The following is a 26326-nucleotide window of genomic DNA, read 5'->3' as shown; positions in this document are numbered from 1 at the left end:
TGACTGGGCTTATCTTACAACAAGGCAGAGCTGTGTTCGTGTCCAGTTGGGCATTGGTTTCTCAACAGGGAAAGGGAAAAATGGAAATTGGTGTTTGTGATAAGTTATAGACTTAAAATAAAATCCCTACACACTTCTGAAAGCCTTTTGCTGTATTATTGAACAGATAGATATCAGTCTGTGAAATAATAGCCAATACAAAGCTAGCATTGATTGTGGTAACATCTGTCTGCTTCACCATCTTCCTTGAGGGAAGGAAATCTGCTGTTCTTACCCAGTTTGGCCGATACGTGCCACCAGACCCAAAGCAATATGGTTAAGTCCTAACTGCCCTCTGCAAGCCACTTTGTGCAAAGGAAAAGACAAGGTCTAGGGATGGACATTTTGCTGATGGCTTCCATGTTCCTGTGCAATCTAGCTTGCATTATAGTATTTTAATACTCTTGCCAAATACTAGCTGTTTGAAATCAAAACAGCAAGTGTTAGAAATTCACTGTAGGTCATGCAGCAACTGTGGTGTGAAACAAGTTAGCAAAGGTCATCACCTCAAAATGTAACTGTTTCTCTCATCACAGGCACTGCCTGTTCTAGTCCTGCATTTCTAGCACTTTCTATTTCATGTGAGTACGTTTCACTATCAAATGAATCATATAGCATAGAGGAGTCATAGAGCCATTCAGCATGGAAACAGACCCTTCGGCCCAACCAGCCCATGCCAACCATAATCCCAAACTAAACTTAGTTTCATCTGCGCTTGGCCCATATCCCTCCAAATCTTCCGTACTTATCCAAATGTCTTTTAAACGTAGTAGTTGTAACCAAATCCATCCCTTCCTCAGAAAGTTCATTCCACACATGAACTACCCCTTGTGGAAAAAAATTTGCCCCCATGTCTTTTTTAAAACTCTCTCCTCTCACCTTAAAAATGCTCGGCTTGAAATACCCCATCTTGGGGAAAAGATAACTCCATTAACTCAAACTATACCCTCCATTATGAGTCCTTTCAGTTTATTGAGTCTGTGTAAGCTCATTTTTGATATCCTACTTTGAAGTAAATTATTTCCCATACTCAACATTAACTAAACCCCACTCAAATGTGAATCACTCTGTCTACTGCTGGCACTCAGTAGCAGCAATGTGTACCATTTACGAGCTGCGTTGGAGAGTTTCACCCAGGCTTCTTAGACAGCACCTTCTAAACCCACGGCCACTTCCATCTGGAAGGACAAGGCCAGCAGAGATATGGGAACACCGCCCACATGCAAGTTCCCCTCCAAGTCACTCACCATCCTGACTTGGAAGTATATCGCCATTCCTTCACTGTCACTGGGTCAGTATCCTGAAACTCTGTCCCTGACAACACTGCCACTTACCGATATCAAATAGTCTGTAGCTGTTTGAGAAGACAGCTCGCCACCACTTTCTCTAAGGCAATTAGGGATAGGGAAAAAAATGTTGGCACAGCCTTTAACACCCACATCCCATGAATGAAAAAGAGAATGTTTTTGAGTTTAAATTTTATTAAGTTGTTCTGCAAAATTTTTTTAGATTTCTTTTGTGATTTGTGATTAGATTTGGGAAAGACTTCTTCAAACTACAAGGTCTTGTAACAGTTTCTGTCTTACTGTTGTTAGAATACTGAATGGACTCACAGACTCTTCACATTTGCCTGTACCTGTGTTTTAGTTTTTGTTGCTGTTTACCTATTATTTAGATTAGATTACTTATAGTGTGGAAACAGGCCCTTCAGCCCAACAAGTCCACACCAACGCGCCGAAGTGCACCCACCCAGACCCATTCCCCTACATTTACCCCTTACCTAACACTACGGGCCAATTCACCTAACCTGCACATTTTCAGACTGTGGGAGGAAACCCACGCAGACACGGGGGGAATGTGCAAACTCCACACAGTCGCCTGCAGCGGGAATTGAACCCGGGTCTCTGGCACTGTGAGGCAGCAGTGCTAACCACTGTGCCACCATGCCACCCACAACTTATTTACTTATCTGATCTGCCTGTATTGCTCACAGAACAAAGCTTTTCACTGTGCCTCGGTACACGTGACAATACATTCAATTCAATTCAACAATGGCTTGTTTTCAGTTAATCAACTGGGAGACATAAGTTTCATCCCGTTTGACACTCAAAGAAACATTTAATAAACAAATCATTTCTGGCTCAAAACAAAAGCATAATTAACAGATTAAATTTGTTTTCTGTTTATTTATGGAGACCATTTGTTGCTACTTTGTTGGATTATTAATATATTTTCATAATTGCCTCATAATTGCCTTTAACATTCCTAGGTTGGAAACCATAGTGGATTTCACACAGAAGATAGTGCAAAACTGGAACATATTTTTCCAAAAAGATATCACATCAATTGCAGTTTTTAATGTTGAAAGATATAGCAACATCTTTTGAAAATTCTGCTCGTAATGTACTTTTGTACGTCATTCGTTATAATTGATATTAAACTGCGAGGAGAAGGCAGCATTATGAACAGCACACAATTTTGATGGTCACTGTCTGAAGCTTTTGTAACACATGTTGGCCAATGGAGAGCATTACTTCTTAGTTCCGTGAGACCATTCATTAATGTTTCTGAAGGGAATTAATAAAGGGACAAATTTCTTGTAGGGTAGCTGGATGGAGGCCTTTAAGATTATGAGAAAGATCTATAGGGTAGAAAATATGTTTCCACTTGAAAGGGACCATACGATGGTCATTAATAAATTCAACAGGGATAATGAAAAGAAACTTCTTTAATCAGGACTAGGAGAGGTGACCAGCAACGTGCTGTGAGCTAGATCAACTCAGAAAACAAAGTCAGAAGAGGATGTACAGATGTGGATGAGATTGTGGATGGGGATGATGATGTTGGATGGAGTTTAAGTCCCACCATGGGCCAGATGGGCTGAATATCCTGTATTTGTGCTGTTAATACCACATACATAGTATGAAGAAATGATGGGAAGCTTTATTTCCCTGACTGTCCTGGAAGTTAGCCTGTGGTGATTATCTTCACAACAGAAGGTTGCTGGGAGACTCTGGTGTAATTTGGATTCAAAGTCAATTTATTAATCTAACAGACAGGCTGGTCTTTCACTTTGAAAAGACGGACGCCACTGATTCAGCTGCCTTTTGTGATAAACCAGCAGCTTTTGTGTTTTGATTTATTTTCTGGAGCTGGCCCACAAGTTACCACTTGTTGTTTTTGAAGCAACCCTTGCATTTATGTAGCACCTTTCACTGACTCATCAAGTCTCAAGCTGTTTCACAGTCATTGAAGTACTTTCTGAGATGTAATCGCTGTTATAACATAGGAAACGTGACAGCCATTTTGCAGCAGCCAACTCCTACACAGACACTCTTGGTAATGGACCAGAAAGGCTGTTTTGACTCATATTGATTGAGAAATAGATATTGGCCAGGACACTGGATATATCTCTCCTGCTGTTCTTCAAAATACTGTCATGGGATTGTTTATTGGGAGGTTAGACAGGACTCGGTTTAACGCCTCACCAGATAGTGACAGTGACAGGAAGCTGGAGTCAGGGTTTCCTTGATGTCAGTGTAACCTGTGTAAGGTGTTTCCATTTCAGGAACGTGAGAAATTATCTCCCTCTGCACCCTACTCGCAATCTAAACTGTCAGCTTATTATTTCAATGAAGAGCATTGTTGCATGTGTAGCGCACTGGGATAGTTTGGTGCCAGCTACTTGGTTAAGTGACGCATTCAGTTGTTTCAAAATTGTCACAGTCATGGAACAAAACCCCAAAGTATTATACAGTCCCAAAATGTGTTTTTTAAAAGACGACCAAAACAGCCAGAAATGGCTGTGGATGTATATTAAATAACTGTCTGGAAAGAGACCCGAGGAATGTCGCACCTAATGATGCAATGAGAATGTCGGGCAGCATCTCTTCAAAGAGGGTAAAGAGGCAAATCAAAAGAGATTGGAGTGTGATTGCTTATGACTACAAAGATGAACTGGAGCTGATGACCCCAAACCCCCCGACTCATCATGTCTCAAGCTGTTTCACAGTCATTGTAGTACTTTCTGAGATGTAATCACTGTTATAACATAGGAAATGTGACAGCCATTTTGCAGCAGCAAGCCAGTTACAATCTTACTGAAGTGTCCCAGTGAGATTGAAGCTCTTTTGTGACTAAGGAAGCTATGACTACCAGCAGGACTTGAGCATTAACATGCTGTGAATGTCACAGTCAAAGAACTGATCACCCCTGCGTTGCAGGTAAAGGGTCTATTTAACTCTGATTACTCGAGGTCAACTAGCTAGCAAGCCAAACAAAAAGAAACTAAATTCTCTGACCTTGAAAGCTGGAATTCAACCAAAGTTGAAAGAAATTAGAGTAATAGAATCTCAATTAAGACTAGGAAAAGAGACTCATCAACTGCCAGTGTCAACATTCCTAGTAATCTCCAAAGTAACTGCCAAAATTCAACTAACCACTGTTCACAAAAAATTCAGAGACTGCTCCATATGTAGTTTAACTTCTATATTGTTTGACCTGCCTTGTATTTCTAATCTGTTTGTATGTGTATTACGTCACAAATTCTTCATGCATTTAGTCATAAACTCATTCTTTATTCACTAATGAAAGCCCAGTTAACTTGGCTTCTTGGAAGGCTTTAGTTCAATAGGGATTGGGAGAAAGGTATTCCCAACGGATGGGATACCGTACTGAAATCAACCAAGGGTGGCTGAATAAAGAAGGGATGCCAATTCATCCCCTTCCTGGAAGTTGAATGATTTGGGCCTCTGTAGCCATAATGTGTCGAGAACCTTGCCTTGGGTCAGGGTTTAACATAATATACAAGTTGATAATTATATCTACACTGGGCACAGGAACTACAAATCAGTTAAAGAACTAAAGAATAAACTGCATATTGCCTTCGATTACCAAACATTTTTGCTGTGTAAACTTGTGGAAAAAAAGTGTTTTGTATTTTATCAAGGTCGCTTTTTGTTACAACCTGAGAACCCTTTCACTGGACATGTCCTTTCTGAATAATTGATACGAGATCTGTATGTTTACAATCACTGAGTGGCAATAAAATTTTAATGCATGACTTGAAGATCCTAAGAAACATCAAGTGCTACATTGACCCTCAAAAAAAAAGATGTGTGGAAGCAATGAAAGGTTGCATTTAAACAATTTCCAATATTTTAAAGTTTTACAGCCAGTTTTGTTTTAAAGTGCAGTTGCTATTGTACGAAGCAAGCCCCACACAAACCGCAATGTGACAATGACCAAGTAATCCATTTTTTATTTTGTGATGTTGATTAAGAAATAAGTATTGGCCAAAGTGAACGTCCCTGCTTTCTACAGAATAGGGCCTTTTACATCGATCTGAGTGAAGCTAAAGGGGCCTTGGTTTCATGTCACCTGAAAGATAGCACCTCTGATAATGCTGCTATCCTGCAGCACTGCATAGCAGTGTTAACCTTGAGCTTTGTGTTCAATTCTCTGGCATGGGATTTGAACCCAAAATCCACTGACTCAGATGTAGGTATGTTAGTAGCTGAGCCAGAGATCAGGACACCAGTTTAAGCCGAGCTCAGGTAGAGCTGGAGCTGAGGGGAGGTCATGAGGAAACTATCACAGAATATAAGTTGCTTACAGAGTCATAGAATTACACAGCACGGAAACAGACCCTTCAGTCCAACCTGTCCATGCATCCTAAACTGACCTAGTCACATTTGCCTGCATTTGGCCCATACCCTCTAAATCCTTCCTATTCATTTACCCTCCAGATGCCTTTTAAACATTTTAATTGCACCAGCCTCCACCACTTCCTCTGGTAGCTCATTCCATACACGCACCACTCTCTGCGTGAAAAAGCTGCCCCTCAGGTCGCTTTTAAATCTTTCCCCTCTCACCTTCCAACTATGCACTCTAGTTTTGGACTCCCCTATGTGGGGAAAAGGACCTTGACTATTCACCCTATCCATGTCCTTCATGATTTTATAAACCCTTATAGGGTCATCCCTCAACCTCCGAATAGTCCCAACCTATTCAGCCTCTCCCTGGAGCTGAAACCTGCCAGTCCTGGCAACATCCTTATACATCTTTTCTGAACTCTTTCAGGTTTCACAACATCTTTCCTATAGCAGGGAGTCCAGAATTGAACATAGTATTCTAAAAGTGGCTCAATCAATGTCCTGTACCACCGCAGTATAATATTTGCATTCCTATACTCAGTGTTATGACCAATGAAGGTAAGTGTGCCAAATGCCTTCTTCACTACCCTCGTGTTTTACACTTTCATACTTTATTGAACTGAAAAGGTGTGCTAAGAGCTGTTGCTGAGTGTCTAAGAGAGCCACTGTGTCTATGTAGAGAAAAGCACTTCTCAAATGCACTTCAAATGAAATAACCAGCAAATGGCTAGTGGTCCGCAGTCTGGTGATGGATTTTAATTGGTATTTGCCGAACACGAAAGTGCTTCCTTTTATCAATCTAGTGATGGGGAAAGTAAAGACAGAGCATGCTGAGTGTGCTATGTTTCTATTTCAAGCTTAATTTATTCCCACTTGCACATAATTAATGCTTTATGTTTGCTGTCACCGCTCTGTGATGTGTTGATGAGCAGAAAAGATGGCTTACTCAGTAATGTAAACTCAACCCTTTTCATTTATTCACTTTTATTTCTTAATTATTTCAAGATTTCCAACAATGAATAAAAGAAAATTGTTGTAATGGCTTAAATCATTTTGATCTAATAGCGGGCAGCCACATTGAAAAGAACAACATCGAACTGCAGAAACATTTAACTCTTATTCAAAAAAAATTATCTCTAAACTTCATTTTGTTGGAGAACTGTGGTCAACAATCTAATGTTCCTCACAAAGGTAATTACCAAATCTCCCACACACAATGGAAGAGATGCACCCTCACCCCAGAAGGTCGATGAACAGCCAGTCCTCCTGGGATTGAGGATGACACACTGCCACACCAACAGGTTCTGAGAGACATGGCAAGTCCAGTTGTACAGTCTGCAGCCTCTGCCACGTGCAGGGCACATGGTGTGTTGAGGGTATGGTGAATGAATTATTGGGAGGTTTGTGCTCTGATAGAACATGCCAGATGGATCTCAGTAAGAGGACAATGTACTGACAATCACCACATGATAGAAACATATGAATGCCCTGGTTGGGTACAGAGGAGATTCATATTGATGTTGCCTGGAGTGAAGAATTTTTGTCCTGAGGACAATTTGGGCAGACCCGTTAATTTTCTTTAGACAGAGGGAAGAACCAATTGCAGAAGATAAAGTTATGATGGTACGGTCATGAGGAAACTACCACGGTTGCTTACAGAGTCAGAGTTGAGCAATGTGTAAACAGACCCTTTGGTCCAACTCATCCACGTCAACCAGATATCTTAAACTGATCTAGTCCCTTCTGCGAGCATTTAGCCCATATTCCTCTAAACCATTCCTCTTCATGGAAAATATATTAGAGAGGTGCTTAAATTCTTGAAGAGTATTGATAGTGTAAATAAGAGGAAAGTTAAAGGTCAGGAGCACTCAATTCCCAAATGAAGCAACGGTCACGTGAGGAAAATCTTTGACAGTCTGTATTTAGGGCATGGCATACATTTCTAGAAAAGTAGGGGAGTGATGTTCAATTGATGTATTCAAGAGATGCAGGAATTTGCGGAAAAGGCAGGGGGTTAGCACTGGGCAGTATCCAGTGATTTCACAGACTGATTGATTTATTGTTGACACGCGTACTGAGGTACAGTGAAAAGTGTTGTTTTGTGTGTGATACAGGCAGATTATACCATACGAAGTGCATTAGGGTTGCAGAATAGTGTTCCAGCCACAGAGAAGATGCAGAGACAATGTTCAACAGTAATGTTTCAGAGTCTGTAACTTGAGTGTATAGATTTAGGGGAAGAGAGATTTAAAGAGGATTTGGGGCTGGAAATGTTTATACTCGGAAATATGGTGGGGATCTGGAACTCACTGCCTGAAAAACTGGTAAAGGTAGAAACCGTGACATCTTAAAAGTATTTGGATACACAGTTGAAGTGCAAGGTCTGTGGGTGGGAGTCACATGCAGAAGTCCTGCCCCTATTTCTAGTCATCACACTGTTGAACTAATGGGTTGTGGTTCACACAGGAGGGGAAATGGCACAACCATTTGATACAACTACAAAATAATCTGCTTCAAACATCCATCCAACTCTCTCTTGAAAGCTTTAATTAAATCTGCTTCCACTGCATTCAGTAATGGCTATAAAAACTCCGCTGTGTGTAATCTTTATTCTGCTTCTTGTTTATTTGGCATTCACCTTAAATCTCTCCTCTCTGTCTCTCTGGTTAATCATCCTTTAGCAACTAAAAACAGTTTCTCCTTACTTACACTACCCTTCAAGAATTTAAGCACCTCTCGAACATAGCCCCATAACTTTCACCTTCTGAGGAGAAATGTCTCAACTGTCCCCACATGATTGAAGTTTGACTGGCTAATGCCGAGTGATGGACCAATCGGGAAAACGGCACTTTATTCTTGCCTTTAAATAAATATAAAAGAACAGTACAGCACAGGAATAGACCTTTCAACCTTCCGAGCCTGCACTGACACATTTTGCCCTTCCATACTAAAATTGCCTTCACTTACAGGGTCTGTATCCCTCTATTCCCTTCCTATTCATGTATTTGTCCAGGTGTCTCTTGAATGCTGCTATTGTGTCTGCTTCCACCACCTCCTCTGGGAGCACATTCCAAGCACTCACCATCCTTTGTGTGAAAGAGTTAGGGTCCAAGCTATCTCCTTACAATACTTTGTGGGGGACATAGTCTGGTTTGGTCCATAACATCAGACAGAAACAGAATTAGAAGAATTTAACAATATCCTCAAGAATTATGACTGCTGCATTGAAATAAGGTTAAAAATCACACCACACCAGGTTATAGTCCAACAGGTTTAATTGGAAGCACACTAGCTTTCAGAGTCCCACCAAGTCTAACACTGGCATCTCCAAAGCATTGAAATAAGAGCAGTAGAAGGCCACTTGACCCTTCAGGCCTGACCCCCCATTCAATAAGATTATGGCTGATCCACTGCAGGCCCTAACTCACCTTTTGCGCCAACTCTTCCTGGTCCTCAATTCTCCATGTTTTCAAAAATCTATCTATCTCCTCTTTAAACACTTTGAGTGATATAGACTCCACTACTCTCTGGGACAAAGAAATCCAAATATTCAGCACACTCCAGAAGAATAAATTCCTTTGATCTCCATTCTAAATCAGTGTCCCCTTGTTCTGTAACTTAGTCCCATAGTCCCAAGACTCCCCCAATAGTGGAAATATCTTCTCAGCGACTATCCTGTCAAGCCCCTTATTTTGTGATTTCCCCCAGTTCTTGAGTAACCTGTTAGGGGAAATGCCCTATCTTTATCCACTATGTCATGCTCTATAAGACTTTTATAAATTTCAGTGAGATCATCATCTTCTTGAACCTTTGTAGGTACACCCTCAGTGATGTTAGGGAATTCCATGATTTTGACCCAGTGACAGTAAAGAAACGGTGATATAGTTCCCAGTTTATTGCTTGGAGGGGAGTTTACAAAGGGTGGTCATAGGGTCATAGAGATTCACAGCACAACAACAGACCCTTTGATCCAACTTATCCATGTCCTAACCTAATCAAGTCCCATTTTCCAGCACTTGGCCCATATCTTTCTAAACCCTTTCTATTCGTATACCCATCCAGATACCTTTTAAATGCTATAATTGTACCAGTCATCACCACATCCTCTGGCAGCTTATTCCATCCACGCACCACCCTCCGTGTGAAAAAGTTGCCCCTTAGGTCCCTTTTATATCTTTCCCCTCTCACCCTAAACCTATGCCCTCTAGTTCTGGACTCCCCCATCCCGGAGACAAGACCTTGTCTGTTTATCCTATCCATGCCCCTCATGATCTTATAAACCTCTATAAGGTCACCCCTCAAACTCCGATGGTTAAGGGAAAATAGCCTTAGCTTATTCAGCTCTATAGCTCAAATATTCCAATCTTGGCAACATCCTTGTAAATCTTTTCTGAATCCTTTCAAGTTTCACAACATCCTTCTGATATGAAGGAGTCCAGAAATACACGCAATATTCCAAAAGTGGCCTAACCAATGTCTTGTATAGCCGCAACATGACCTCCCAACCAATAAAGGAAAACATACCAAACGCCTTCTTCACTATCCTATCTACATGCAACTCCACTTTCAAGGAACTATGAACCTGCACTCCAAGGTCTCTTTGTTCAGCAATTTTCCCAAGACCTTACCATGAAGTGTGTCCTGCTCTCACTCGCTTTTCCAAAATGGAGCACCTCACATTTATCGAAATTAAACTCCATCTGCCACTCCTTAGCCCATTGGCCCATCTGATCAAGATCCCATTGTAATCTGAGGTAATCTTCTTTGCTGTCCACTACACCTCTAATTTTGGTGTTAACTGCAAACTTACTAACTGTACCTCTTATGCTCACATCCAAATCATTTATATAAATGATGAGAAGTAGTGGACCCAGCACCGATCCTTGTGGCACTCCACTGGTCACAGGCCTCCAGTCTGAAAAACAACCCTCCACCACCACCCTCTGTCTTCTACCTTTGAGCCAGTTCTGTATCCAAATGGCTAGTTCTCCCTGTATTCCATGAGATCTAACCTTGCTGACCAGTCTCCCATGGGGAACCTTGTTGAATGCCTTACTGAAGTCCACATAGATCACGTCCCTCGCTCTGCCCTTATCAATCCGCTTAGTTACTTCTTCAAAATACTCAATCAAGTTTGTGGGATATGATTTCCCACACACAAAGCCATGCTGACTATCCCTAATCACTCCTCGCCTTTCCAAATACTTTACAAGTATTTCCAAATACTTGTACATCCTGTCCCTCAGGATTCCCTCCAACAACATGCCCTCCACCAATGTCAGGCTCACCGGTCTATAGTTCCCTGGCTTTTCCTTACCACCTTTCTTAAACAATGGTATTCCAATGCATCTTCTGCTTTTGTCTTCTTGTACTGGTGCCCTTGTGCAATGGTGGTGGAAGGACTGAATGCTGAAGATGTTAGATGTGATGCCAGTCAGTTGGGCTGCCCTGGATGGTATCAAGCTCCTGGAGTGTTGTTGAAGCTGCACCCATCCAGGTGAGTGGGGAGTATTCCGTCACACTCCGGACTTGACCCACAGAGGTTCGGGAATCAGGAGGTGAGTTACTCATCACAGAATTCCCAGCCTCTAACATGACCTTATGGCTGCAGTATTTATATGGATGATCTGCTTAAGTTTCTGGTCCATGGCAATGTTCAAGATCTTGATTGTGGAGGATTCAGCAATGGTAAGGCCATCGCACCTCAAAGGCAGATGGGAGAAAATCTAACTGTTTGAGATGGTCGTCGTTTGGCTTTCGTGAGGCACAAACATTACTTGCCACTTGTCAGGCCAAGTCTGGATGTTGTTTGGGTCTTATTGCGTTTAGACATGGACTGCTTCAGTATCTGAGGAGTTGTGAATTGTGCTGAGCATGGTGCAATCAAAGGGAAACATCTGCTCCTCTGACCTTGGGATGGTGGGCAAGTCATTGATCAAGCAGCTGAAGTTGGTGATCGAACAAATTTAACTACTCTATGGAATATGAATACTTTCTGATGCCCAATCCAGTAACCAGGTTGTGATCATACCCACGATGCTGTGTGAAGTTACTAAAATCACCAAGACCTATTATACTAACATATGCACGTAGCAAGTTCAGAAAATTGAATAAAATTGGCCATCACTTTAGTTTATTCCATGAATAATATTTATAAATGTCCTTTGTTGTATTCCTCTCACTTATCATTTGAAATTCAGCCGTTCTTAGATCGACTACATGAAAGAAAAGATGTTCATGTTTTTGAAAGCAGAGTAGGTTTTAAATACTCTGAAAACGTGCTTTGATATCAATATGGGGCAGACAATTGGGCTTCATCTGCTTTAATCTATTCTGGTTAAGGAGACGTGAACTCAAACCTCAATCCCATTCAACATTCAAAAGCAGAAACAGACTGAAGACACTCAGCAGGTCTGGCAGTCTCTGTGGCGAAAGAAAGACAAAGTTAACATTTCAGGTTAATGACATTTTGTCAGAACTGGAAAAGGTTAGAGAGGTAGCAGCTTTTAAGCCAACGTGGGAAATTGAGGGGTTGAGTTGGGGTGAGAGTGGAAGTTGGTGGATGAACTATGTCTTTAACTTTTACCAGTTCTCAGGAAGGGGCATTACCTTGAAATATTAACTCATCGCAATAGTAACAATTAAGAATTTGCAGTTATCACTCTGCTCTACTCTAGAACAGCTGGCTGACTTAGAGTCATAGAGATGTACAGCATGGAAGCACACGCTTCGGTCCAACCCGTCCATGCCGAAAAGATATCCCAACCCAATCTAGTCCCACCTGCCAGCACCCGGACCATATCCCTCCAAACCCTTTCTATTCATATACCCATCCAAATGCCTTTTAAATATTGCAATTGTCCCAGCCTCCACCACTTCCTCTGGCAGTACATTCCACACACTTACCACCCTCTGGGTGAAAAGGTTGCCCCTTAGGTCTCTTTTATATTTTTCCCTCTTACTTTAAACCTACACCCTCTAATTCTGGACTCCCCAACCCCAGTGAAAAGACTTTGCCTATTTACCCTATCCATGCCCCTCATAATTTTGTAAACCTCTATAAGGTCACCCCTCAGCTTCCGATGCTCCAGGGAAAACAGCCCCAGCCTGTTCAGCCTCTCCTTATAGCTCAAATCCTCCAACACTGGCAACATCCTTGTAAGTCTTTTCTGAACCCTTTCAAGTTTCACAACATCTTTTCCATAGGAAGGAGAACAGAATTACACACATTATTCCAACAGTGGCCTAACCAATGTCCTGTACATCCGCAACATGACCTCCCAACTCCTGTACTCAATACTCTGACCAATAAAGGAAAGCATACCAAATACCTTCTTCACTATCCTATCTACCTGCAACCCCACTTTCACGGAGCTATGAACATGCACTCCAAGGTCACTTTGTTCAGCAACACTCCCTAGCACCTTACCATTAAGTGTATAAGTCCTGATAAGATTTACTTTCCCAAAACACAGCACCTCGCATTTATCTGAATCATCTGCCACTTTTCAGCCCATTGGCCCATCTGGTCCAGATCCTGTTGTAATCTGAGGTAACCCTCTTCGCTATCCACTACACCTCCAATTATGGTGTCATCTGCAAACTTACTAACTGTACCTCTTATGCTGGCATCCAAATCATTTATGTAAAGGACAAAAAGTAGAGGGCCCAGCACCGATCCTTGTGACACTCCACTTCATAATTTTATCAGACAGATTTAAATATTTGATAATTGTGCCTTCCATCCAAGCTCCTCTGTTCAATAATAATTTCATACCTCTTTAATTTACTTAGCATTCAGCAACATTTTAATTGATGATGTTAGGCTTTAATTTAAATGAAGTATTTTGCAATTACAGCATTCCTTAATGGGCATTGCTATCAGGAGGCTGGTTTTCTCTCCAGGACTGGTATTAGTGAGCTCACAATTCTTATGGGTGACAGATCTAAATGGTCAACCAACTGAGAAGCGACATTGGAGAAAGGTTTGAATTATCATCTTGGGTGGAGCCGAGTGAGACATTAGGACAGAGATGTTCACCGGTCTAAATCATGGCTCTTGATGTTTTAGAGTGGGTTTGTTGGCTCCATGTCCCATTGTCTTCCTCCCAGTCTTCCCCAAGGTGCGTGTCCCCAACTACAGCTGAGAAGAATTGGAACGCTGGGCCACTCACTGCATGTGTATTTTCCACCACTGCAAGGTGGAAGAAGTTGATAAATATGTTTGAGCTAATAGGTTTATTCCACGTTCCAAAGGTACATTCTGGAACACGCTGGAGTCTGAATTTTCAGAACGTGTTTTTTGTTTCAACTTATAGAATCCCCTCAGTGCAGAATCAGGCCATTTGGCCCATCAGATCCACACCAACCCTCCGAGATCCATCCCACTGTCCCCCGCCCCCCCCCCCCCCCCCCCTGTAATCCTGCATTCCCAATGGCTAACCCACCTATCCTGCACACTATGGACAATTTAGCATGGCCAATCCATCTGACCTGCACATCTTTGGACTTCGGGAGGAAACCCACACAGACACGGGAAGAACATGCAAACTCCACACAGACAGTCGCCCAAGGCTGGAATCGAACCTGAGTCCCTGGCGCTGTGAGGCAGCAATGCTAACCACTGAGCCACCGTGCCACGTTTTATTCCATAACGGACTGTTTGACTCCTCTCACTAACTTGGAACAAGGGAGGAGGTGTTACAAGAGAGCGGGATTTGGGAGGGAAACCAGGAAATCTCATCACTGTCTGCTTTTAAAGAGCTACAGTTCCTAGCAATCGGCCCGCGTCAGTGAGAGGATTGTGAATTCAGTCCATTCCTGAGACCTGGGTACAGTGTCCACCCTCTCATTCCAGTGTGTGTTGTGGGAGTGCTGTGCTGCAGGAGTCACCTTCTTTCTGCTGATACATCATCCTCACCTCTCAGCAAATCATCTTGTAGCTCTATTTTGAAGAAAAGTAGAAGAGTTCCTGGCCAATATTTATTCCTCACCCAACATCACAAGGACCACTTCTCTGGCCATTATGTCATGGTTGTGTTTCATAGCTTCAAGGGGTCACATTGGCTCACTGCATTTCTAATGTGACTGCTTAAGTAAGTACTTAATTGCCAGTGAAGCATTCTGGGATATTCTGAAGTTGTAAAATGTTCTACATAAATGCAAATCTTGTAATAGTTGTGACAAAGGAGTTTGTATCTGCAATATTCGCTTCTCTCTCTCTCTCTGCATTTTTCGAGTGTTTTCAGAACTTTACGTGGAATTACAGGGAATTGTTTTAAAATAAAGGGGACACCCCTTTAAGACACTGAGGAGGAGGCAGGATTATGAAGTAAATCGATTAGCCATGATCTTGTTGATTGGTGGAGGAGACTCGAGGGGCAGAATGGTCTATTCCTGTTCCTTGTTTGCACGTTCCTTTGTCTCACACAGAAACAGACCACATCGGTCCACATGACCCTTCTTCTCCCCTTTGTCTCTGAATGCACATACCCTTCTCTTCATTGTTTTATCTGCTTAGACATCCATTTCTCCTTACCTTCGTAATTAATAGGTCAGATTTTAAAAGAAGTGTTGAAGATGCGTTCTTATTTTACCAAAGAATTGAAAATAAGTTTGCTGCCTACGAACACCACAGTGGATCAGCACAGGAGACTTTCTCACTGATAACCCTTACCCACAGGTAGACGATTATCCAGATTTTCTGAGCGGCCAGGATCGGGAGTCTGCACAACACATCCGCATCGTTTCCATCTCCCGGGCAGAGAAGAAAGGCCACAAAGTCCAAGTTAGAGGCAATAAGTATTTACCTGCTGTCATTAGTGGCAGAAGGAAGTTTGGTGCCTTGAGCCAGGAAGAAGGTGTGTATACTCTGAAACAAATGGATATTGACCTGATTCCAGCCCCATGAATCCTCTGTTACTAGTTGAATAGGAATAGTTTAGATACTAACATTGAGCACAGTGGACTTGATATTATGTACTGTAGGAATAAGGGTTTGTTAAAATTACATTTTTAAACTGATCTTTTATGCTGCCACATTTGTCTGTTTGTCTCCTCTCTGAATATACATATCATTTCTCTTTATGTATCTCTCGCTCTCCTTTCCCTCTATATTTTCCTTCATTCACTTTGGCATCCTTTTTATCTGTGTCAGTGTTCTCCCCAACTCTCTCTCTCTCTCTCTCTCTGTATACCCCTACACACTCTCTCTTTCTCTCTCTCTGTATACCCCTACACACTCTCTCTCTGTATACCCCTACACACTCTCTCTTTCTCTCTCTCTGTATACCCCTACACACACTCTCTCTCTCTCTCTGTATACCCCTACACACTCTATCTCTCTCTCTCTCTCTCTGTATACCCCTACACTCTCTCTCTCTCTCTGTATACCCCTACACACACTCTCTCTGTATACCCCTACACACACTCTCTCTCTCTCTCTCTGTATACCCCTACACACTCTATCTCTCTCTCTCTCTGTATATCCTACACACACTCTCTCTCTGTATACCCCTACACACTCTCTCTTTCTCTCTCTCTGTATACCCCTACACACACTCTCTTTCTCTCTCTCTGTATACCCCTACACACTCTATCTCTCTCTCTCTCTCTGTATATCCTACACACTCTCTCTCTCTATACATTTTCTCACTCGCTCTTTCCTTCCCTCTACCTCCATTCTCTCTCTACCTCTATACACCCTCCCTCTCTCTGATCTTCAGCTCATCTTGAAATAGCACCATTCACTCTGACACGGGTGGTTAGGGCCTCAGTTTCACAACTCTTTGACATAGCAGATCCCAACCTGCAGCTAAGGTGCATTGGGATTGGCATCTTCAAAGTCTCTGGAATTAGGTTTCAGCCTCCGACTCAGGAGTAAGTGCCATCTACTGAGCCTTACAGTGGCAGAGCGAATGGAGGAGTGGGAGAGCAGCAGTGGGTGGGAGATAGGAGCAGATTCCTGATGTTCAAACTGTCCAGGGCTTTTGTTCATGGGATGTGGGCATCGTTGGCTGGGCCAGCATTTACTGCCCATCCCTAGTCGCCCTTGAGAAGGTGGTGGTGAGCTGCCTTCTTGAACTGCTGGAGTCCACATGCTATAGATTGAGCCTAAGTGCCATTAGGGAGGGAATTCCAAGATTTTGACCCAGTGACAGTGAAGGACAGTGATATATTTCCAAGTCAGGATGGTGAGTGACTTGTGCAGGTGCAAGAGGTTGTTACATTGCAGTGTTTGAGATGTAGAAGGTTGAGGGAAATTCAGGCCAAAGGTCAATGTGATTGTTTTAGCATTTCATTAGGGACTCCATAGTTAGGGGGACAGATAGGAGGTTCTGTGGGGATGAGAGAGACTTACGGTTGGTGTGTTGCCTCCCAGGCTCCAGGGTTCGTAATATCTCTGATCGTGCTTTGGGGATCCTTAAGAGGGAGGGGAGCAGTCCCAAGTCGTGGTCCACATTGACATAGGTAGGAAGAGGGATGGGGATTTAAGGCAGAAATTCAGGGAACTAGGATGGAAGCTTACAGCTAGGACAAACAGAGTTGTTGTCTCTGGTTTGTTGCCCGTGCCACATGCTAGTGAGGCAAGGAATATGGAGAGAGAGGAGTTGAACATGTGGCTACAGGGATGGTGCAGGAGGGAGGGTTTTGGATTCTTGGATAATTGGGGCTCTTTGTGGGACCTCTACAAGCAGGATGGTCTTCATCTGAAGCAGAGGGGTACCAATATCCTGGGGGAGAAATTTGCTAAGGCTATTGGGGTGGGTTTAAACTAATCCAGGAGGGGGATGGGAACCAAAACTGTAGATCGAGTATAGAAAAGGTTGAGAGTAGGGAGGTCTGAAATCAAGTTTCAAGGACGCAAGATGACACCAGCAAACAAGAAGTTGGTTTGTAGTGTTTCTACTTTAACTCCAGGAGCATCCGGAATAAAGTGGGTGAACTTGCAGCATGAATTGGTACCTGGAACTTCGATGTTGTGGCCATTTCAGAGACATGGATAGAGCAGGGACAGGAATGGTTGTTGCAGGTTCCAGGATTTAGATGTTTCAGTAAGAACAGAGAAGATGTTAAAAGAGGGGGAGGTGTGGCATTGTTGGTCAAGGACAGCATTACAGTTGCAGAAAGGATGTTTGGGCATTTGTCAACTGAGGTAGTATGGGCTGAGGTTAGAAACAGGAAAGGAGAGGTCACCCTGTTGGGAGTTTTCTATAGGCCTCCGAATAGTTCCAGAGATTTGGAGGAAAGGATAGCAAAGATGATTCTCGATAGGAGTGAGGGAGACAGGGTAGTTGTCATGGGGGACTTCAACTTTCCAAATATTGACTGGGAACACTATAGTACGAGTACTATAGATGGGTCAGTTTTTGTCCAGTGTGTGCAGGAGAGCTTCCTGACACAGTATGTAGACAGACCAACAAGGGGCGAAGCCACATTAGATTTGGTACTGGGTAATGAGCCCGGCCAGGTGTTAGACTTGGAAGTAGGTGAGCACTTTGGTGATAGCGATCACAATTCTGTTATGTTTACTTTAGTGATAGAAAGGGATAGGTGTATATCACTGGGCAAGAGTTACAGCTGGGGGAAAAGCAATTATGATGCGATTAGGCAAGATTTAGGAAGCATAGGATGGGGAAGGAAACTGCAGGGGATGGGCACATTAGAAATGTGGAGCTTATTCAAGGAAAAGCTCCTGTGTGTCCTGGATAAGTATGTACCTGTCAGGCAGGGAGGAAGCTGTAGAGCCCGGGAGCTGTGGTTTATGAAGGAAGTGGAATCTCTGGTCAAGAGGAAGAAGAAGGCTTATGTTAGGATGAGATGTGAAGGCTCAGTTAGGGTGCTTGAGGGTTACAAGGTAGCCAGGAAAGACCTAAAGAGAGAGCTCAGAAGAGCCAGGAGGAGACATGAGAAGTTGTTGGCGGATAGGATCAGGGTAAACCCTAAGGCTTTCTATAGGTATTTAAGGAATAAAAGAATGGCGAGAGTAAGATTAGGGCCAATCAAAGATAGTAGTGGGAAATTGTGTGTGGAGTCAGAGGAGATAGGGGAAGCACTAATTGAATATGTTTCGACAGTATTCACTCTAGAAACGACAATGTTGTCGAGAGTACTGAGATACAGGCTACTAGACTAGGTGTGATTGAGGTTCACAAGGAAGAGGTGTTAGAAATCCTACAGAGTGTGAAAATAGATAAGTCCCCTGGGCCGGATGGGATTTATCCTAGGATCCTCTGGGAAGCCAGGGAGGAGATTGCCGAGCCTTAGGCATTGATCTTTAAATTGTCATTGTCTACAGGAATAGTGCCAGAAGACTGGAGGATAGCAAATGTGGTTCCCCTGTTCAAGAAGGGGAGTAGAGACAACCCTGGTAATTATAGACCAGTGAGCCTTACTTCAGTTGTTGGCAAAGTGTTGGAAAAGGTTATAAGAGATAGGATTTATAATCATCTAGAAGAGAATAATTTGATTAGGGATAGTCAGCATCATTTTGTGAAGGGTAGGTCGTGCCTCAAACCTTATTGTGTTCTTTGAGAAGGTGACCAAACAGGTGGATGAGAGTAAACCGGTTGATGTGGTGTATATGGATTTTAGCAAGGCATTCAGTAAGGTTCCCCACAGTAGGCTATTGTACAAAATGCGTAGGAATGGGACTGTGGGAGATATAGCAGTTTGGATCAGTAATTGGCTTACTGAAAGAAGACAGAGGGTGGTGGTTGATGGGAAATGTTCATTCTGGAGTCCAGTTACTAGTGGTGTACCACAAGGGTCAGTGTTGGGTCCACTGCTATTTGTCATTTTTACAAACGACCTGGATGAGGACGTAGAAGGGTGGGTAAGTAAATTTGCAGACGACACTAAGGTCGGTGGAGTTGTGGATAGTGACGAAGGATGTTGTAGGTTACAGAGAGACATAGATAAGCTGCAGAGCTGGGCTGAGAGGTGGCAAATGGAGTTTAATGCGGACAAGTGTGAGGTGATTCACTTTGGTTGGAGTAATCAGAATGCAAAGTATTGGGCTAATGGTAAGATTCTTGGTAGCGTAGACAAGCAGAGAGATCTCAGTGTTCAGGTGCACAGATCCTTAAAAGTTGCCACCCAGGTTGACAGGATTGTTAAGAAGGCTACAGTGTTTTAGCTTTTATTAATAAAGGGATCGAGTTCTGGAACCATAAGGTTATGCTGCAGCTTTAAAACTCTGGTGTGGCCTCACTTGGAGTAGTGTGTACAGTTCTGGTCACCGCATTATAAGAAGGATGTGGAAGCTTTGGAAAGGATGCAGAGGAGATTTACTAGGATGTTGCCTGGTATGGAGGGAAGGTCTTATGAGGAAAGGCTGAGGGACTTGAGGCTGTTTTCGTTGGAGAGAAGAAGGTTGAGAGGTGACTTAATAGAGACATATAAGATAATCAGAGGGTTAGATAGGGTGGACAGGGAGAGCCTTTTTCCAAGTATGGTGACGGCGAGCACGAGGGGGCATAGCTTTAAATTGAGGGGTGATAGATATAGGACAGATGTCAGAGGTAGTTTCTTTACTCAGAGAGTAGTGAGGGTATGGAATGCTTTGTCTGCAACGGTAGTAGATTCGCCAACTTTAAGTACATTTAAGTCGTCATTGGACAAGTATATGGACGTACGTGGAATAGTGTAGTTTAGATGGGTCGGCGCAACATCGAGGGCCGAAAGGCCTGTACTACTATGTTCTATGTTCTATAGTTTTATTTACATGTAGTGTTTGTGTTTGCCATGTGGTTAATTTTATTTTGAGGATGTATATAGTGAACGAGAGCAGGTTTTGTGGGGCAGTGGGTAGTGTCCCTGCCTCTGAACCAGATGCTCCAGATTCAAGACCTTTTCTCGGACTGGATGGCCAATGAAAGTGAGTCTATAATGCAGCCAAGTGGTTGAGTGATCCTGCAGATTGTTCTGATATGTACCAATGGCAGGGTGCCATGACCTTTATCACCTTACAAGTTCCCCTCCAAGCCACTTGCCTTCCTGTTTTGGAAATATATTGCCATTCCTCTAGTGTCACTGGGTCAAAATCCTGGAATTCCCTCCCTAACAGCATTGTGGGTCAGTCTACAGCAGTGGCTCAAGAAGGCAGCTCACCACCACTTTCTCAAGGGGCAACTAGGGATGGTTAATAAATGCTGGTCCAGCCAGCAACACCCGAATTCCAAGAATAAACTTAAAAATTGCACTTCCTTAAAATCTTTGCTGTAAAAAATACTGGCTTATTTATTGTTTTTACAAATGAACTGTGGTACAGCGAGTAGCTTTAAAGTGGTCATAGGGATTTCCGGTGAGCTTTCTCATGTCCTACAAATGAACAGATGAACAAAAAACCCTGGACAGTTTGGACACCAGGAGTCTGCTCACATCTCCCAGCTTCCGCTGCTCCCCCATCACCCAATCCACACTGTCTGGTGACTAGGAAGAAGCTAATCCCAGTGCATGTTAGCTGCACAGTGGGGGCTACTATCTTGAAGAGATGTTAAACTGAGGTTCTGTCAACCTGTGACAGAGTGGGTGTGGTAGCTAGTTAGTCACACAGCGTAGGGAAGAGAATTCTCATTCATCACTATCCCTAGCTCCAGGTGACAATGTGCATGTAGCCATGGCAACTCGCACCTCACCCTCCCCCCTCCCTCCCCAGAGGGAACTGGAAGACTTCACTATCTTATCGGAAGCTAGGTGTGACCTATTGTGCTGTCTATGGGATGGCTGCTGACACAGAATGGGGGTGATGGGAAGGATGGGGTGAGGGGGGGAGGGGGAGAAAGAAAGATCTTGCATATTTGATGGAGATGGAAATTTGAAGAAGGCCTGAAGTCCCGTCACCTTCAGGGATACAGAGCAAGAGCTGGAGGCTGGCTGGTTCATTTCTCATGCAGAAGTGGGTACTGCAGATGCTGGAGATCAGAGTCAAGGTTAGAATGGCAAAAGCCCGAAACGTCGACTCTCCTGCTCCTCGGATGCTGCCTGACCTGCTGTGCTTTTCCAGCACCACTCTAGTCTTGACTCTGGTTCGTTTCTCAGTCAGCATAACATGATGGGCAGAATGGCCTCCTGTGCTGCAATTGTTTTGACATTTTTGAAACAGATGAAGCACAGGAAGGGGAGGAAAGGACAGGGATTGGTGGGGGGGTGGGGGCACGTGACCTGCTCGTTATGAGGGCCAGCCAGACATGATGGGTTAAATGGCCTCCTTCTGAGCTGTAGTAATTCCATGATTCACTCTGTCACACACACCGTACATTGAGTCACACACACAAGCAGTTGGAAGGTTTGTCAGATCTAAAGCCATTATTTTTGATCAGTTTCTGGCACGGCAGCATTTTTTCTGGTCTTTGCTGCGATGGAATGACACTCGGTTTTGGGATCAGCCTGGTCTTGTAGCCACAGGGGCGGTGGTGGTGGATAAACCACCTGGGAACAGGCCGTCTAAGTTGTTTTCTGGGTTGCAATCGGTTACCAGTCCGCAGTGAGTCTGCAAGAAAAGCAATCAGGCTAAAATCCTGCCAATCCCAGGCAAAAACTTTGGTTGTAGAATCTCTATAGTGTGGGAAGAGGCCAGTCAGTCCATCTAGTCTACACTGACCCTCCAAAGAGCATCCCAACCAGACTTCCCTCCCACTCTATTCATGTAACCCCACACTTACTATGGTTAACCCACCTAGCCTGCACACTATGGGCTATTTAACATGGCCAGTCCACTTAATCTGCACATTTTTGAACTGTGGGCGGGAACTGGAGCACCTAGAGGGGACCCACGCAGACATGGGGAGAATATGCTAATTCCACACAGATAGTTGCCCGAGACTGGGATTGAACCCGGGTCCCTAGCACTGTGAGGCAGCAGTGCTAACCACTGAGCCACTGTGCTGCCCAAATCAATTTCCACAGAGTGGGGCATGAGCTTCTATGTGTTATTGTTTGATTCAAGTGTTAATTTATTTTTTAAACAGTGTCTTCCTTTTCTCAGATTCAAAAACAATTGTTTATTTTTAGCTGTGGTTAGTAGCAACATCCAGGAGGGCAGCAGCATATCGAAATCAAAGCAGGGCCGTGCTCTGAATCAGTTCTCTCTCAGGTAGGAAACGTTATATCACCAAATCATTTCTAATGCTGATTAAAGAATTGCTTTCTTTCATGGGATGTGGGTATTGCTGGCTGAGCCAGTATTTAATATCCAACTCTCACTGCTCTTGAACTCATTGGCTTGATGAACCATTTCAGGGAACATTTAAGAGTCAACCACATTGCTGTGGGTCTAGAGTCATGTGTAGGCCAGACCAGGTGAGGATGGCAGATTTCCTTCCCTGGAGAACATTAATGAGCCAGATGGAGTTTAACAACAATCGATGATTTTTGTCATGGCTACTGTCACTGAGACTAATATTTATTAAATGTTTTTCAACAACCTGTTCAGATAGGTCCAAAACTGGTGGGACTTGAGCCCAGGCCTTGTTGCTTTTGGAAGAGTGTGCCTTCGGTGTCACATTGGTTTTAGTGCGATTAAATTCAGAACTGTTGAAAGGGCCATGCTGCCTTCTAACTATTGTTCAGTCCCTTACAATTTTACATTTGAGTATTGCTAAAAAAATGACATTCAATGCTATAGCTTTACATCTTGCTCTCATCAGGACACTTTTCAAGAACACAAACTCCAGGGAGGAACTAACATTTATAGAGCTTGAGGGGAGAGGGCTGATTGGTTAGCAAGTGGACCCAGATCATAGAGGTATTGCCATGGCAAAGGCATCCATTAATACTGATTGACAGTTAACTGCCAAGGTTTGTTTAAATTTTAAACCAGGTGGACTGATCAGGGCGTTAGTGTGAGAAATGAACCAGAGACTGGCTGTAACCTATTTTGTTGAGTAGTAACAGGCACAATGAGTGTACATGTTCTTCCTGTCTGCAAAGACTAGAGCCCTTTATATTATCCATAATGTAGCTTCCAGTGTGTACACTGCTGACCATCCTAAATTGGTTGTAAGCATAATTCCTCGCAGAGTCAGGATTAGCCAGCAAGTGCAGTCCAATTACAGAATCTCACCTAATGTTGGACGGCATGTTGTGAGCTTTGCATGCTCAGGCTGGTGTGGTATAGTCAGTCCCTTTATAGTTGCAAGCAGCCAAAGGGATATGCTGTTTAATACGATCCACCAAGTTCTGGAATGTACAGCCTACATTCTTTACTTGGACTCAAGACTTCTCACGGTCAGCCCTTCACTTTGTCTCACAGAAACAAGGAGTGTCCGTTAGCAGGAGTATGTCTCCTAATGTCAATAGATTGCATTCTAGTCACAGACAGGTCTGGACTCTCCTGGTGCTGTCGCAGGAAGTTTGGGAGCGGGATGTCAGCAATGCTAAGTTGAGTCCAGAGAAACAGCATGCAATATGTTTGACAGTGAAGGGGACATGGGTTACAATGTACTTAATACTGCAGCAACACTGAAGTAAAACTAAATCCAGATACCCGAGCTGAGCAGCTTCGTTTGTACAATTTGCTGCAGCATTATTCTGGCCTCTCAGGGAACATTAATTTGCATATTGCAAAATATGTACAGCACTGAGAAAGGCTGGTCACCCAAACAGATGTGAGCCAAATACTTATACTCCCATGTGAGCCTTTTCTACCAACACTCATCTTCTCCAATTAATAATCCTTTGTTCCTTTTGCCCTCTTGTATTTGTATATTTTCTCAGATATATTGATGTTGTTCATCATAACTAAACATATTAGTGGTGATTTCCACATCTACCCCCTCTCTGGATGAAGAATTTACTCCAGAACTCCGGTTGGATTAATTATAACCACACATTTCAGTTATTCACCCCATCCAGAAACAGAAATTAAAGTCACCTTCCCGACATCTACCCTGATCAAAATCCTTTCAGAATCTTAGAAATGTTTTATTACATAGCCCCAAAGCCTTCTCTTTTACATCTTTCCTGATGAGTCTAACCTTTCCATTCTGATCTAATCCTAGCAACAGCTTTGTTACACCAACTTCAGAGTCTTTATGTTTCCCTCTTGCATGTGTGTACACTGTTGTTCCAAGAACAGAGTTTGGCCGAATTGGAAGGCACGTGGGTTTACAGGGGACAGTCTGCTTTATCAAAACCATAGGCGAAATGATTATTACTCAGAGAGTGCAGGCTTTTCCAGACAGAGTTTTTTCCAACTTTCTGACACAGAGTCATAGAGATGTACAACACGGAGACAGAACCTTTGGGCCAACTCATCCATCAACTCTATCACATCACCAACTCTGTCACATCGCCAACTCTGTCACATCGCCAACTCTGTCACAGCACCAACTCTGTCACATCACCAACTCTAACTGCACTGATACTTGTTCCCCATATACACCCCATCAAGTTCTCACTCAAATGCCCTCAATAAACTATCAATTGCTCCCTAGTTCCATCTGGACACTGGCAATCTTCCAGACATTGCGAGATAATAACATGCCTTGTTCAGAGTCCTGTCCTGCTGTTCCCCTTCCACCTGACTGCCTTAACCTGGCTTGATATTACTTTGATCTCAAGAACATTTTCAGAATATCTTAATGTGGAAACCCTGGCTGGATCCTGAGGTACCTGGAAGTACCAAAGTACCAAACTCACCTCCAAACTCCGAGACCTAGGACTCTGCTCTGCGCTCTGCAACTGAATCCTTGACTTTCTGACCCACAGACTACAATCAGTAAGGATAGACTACAACATCTCCTCCACCTTAATCCTCAACACCAGTGCCCTGCAACGCTGCGTACTCAGCCCCTCACTATACTCCTTATACACTCACGACCGTGTGGCCAAATTCAGCTCCAACTCCCATTTAACAAGTCTGCTGATGATACAGTGTAGTGAGTCAGATCTTAAACAACAACGAGACCGAGTACAGGAACGAGATAGACAGCTTATTGGTATGGTGTAAACACAACAATCCCTCCCTCAATGTCAGCAAAATGAAAGAGCTGGTCACCCACTTCAGGAAGTGGAGTGGAGGACTCGCCCCTGTCTGTATCAATGGGGCTGAGGTGGAGATGGTCAACAGCTTCACCTTCCTGGGAATGATGATCACCAACAATCTGTCCTGGTCCATCAACATCAATGCTTCAGTCAAGATAGCATTCCAACACCTCTACTTCCTCAGAAGTCTAAGGAAATTCAGCATGTCCACAATGGCTCGGACCAATTTTTATAGATGCACCATAGAAAGCATCCTGCCTCACAGCTTGGTCTGGCAACTGCTCTGCCCAAGACTAGAAGAAATTGCAGAGAGTTGTGAAGGCAGCCCTGACCATCACATAAACCAGCGTTCCCGCCATTGACTCTGTTTACACTTCCCTCTGCCTCAGGAAAGCAGCCAACATAATCAAGAACCCTTCCACCCCGGTTACACTCTCTTCTGTCAGGCAGAGGGTATAAAAGTTTGAAAACATGTACCAACAGATTTAAGAACAGCTTCTTCCCTGCTATTATCAGACTTATAAATGGACCTCTCATATATTAGAGCTGATTTTTCTCTGCACCTTCCCTGTACCTGTAACACTATATTCTGCATTCAGTTCTATTACCATGATGTACTTAAGTAAGGTACGATTGGTCTGGTTAGC

General features: G+C 43.3%; 1 protein-coding gene across 1 annotated transcript in view; it reads left to right on the top strand.

Annotated features, from left to right (window-relative positions):
- c19h12orf56 (chromosome 19 C12orf56 homolog) overlaps positions 1-26326 on the top strand; it is a 78912-nt gene that overhangs the window by 3095 nt on the left and 49491 nt on the right. Inside the window, exons 2-3 of the mRNA XM_060839236.1 lie at positions 15376-15553; positions 22707-22788. Coding sequence (XP_060695219.1) covers positions 15376-15553; positions 22707-22788 — 260 coding nt within the window. The remainder of the gene's footprint in view (positions 1-15375; positions 15554-22706; positions 22789-26326) is intronic.

This window comes from Hemiscyllium ocellatum, chromosome 19 (genome assembly GCF_020745735.1).
Source record: "Hemiscyllium ocellatum isolate sHemOce1 chromosome 19, sHemOce1.pat.X.cur, whole genome shotgun sequence".
NCBI classification, from domain to species: domain Eukaryota; kingdom Metazoa; phylum Chordata; class Chondrichthyes; order Orectolobiformes; family Hemiscylliidae; genus Hemiscyllium; species Hemiscyllium ocellatum.
Note: the sequence above shows the minus strand (reverse complement) of the source record. Positions and strands in the feature narration are given on the sequence as shown.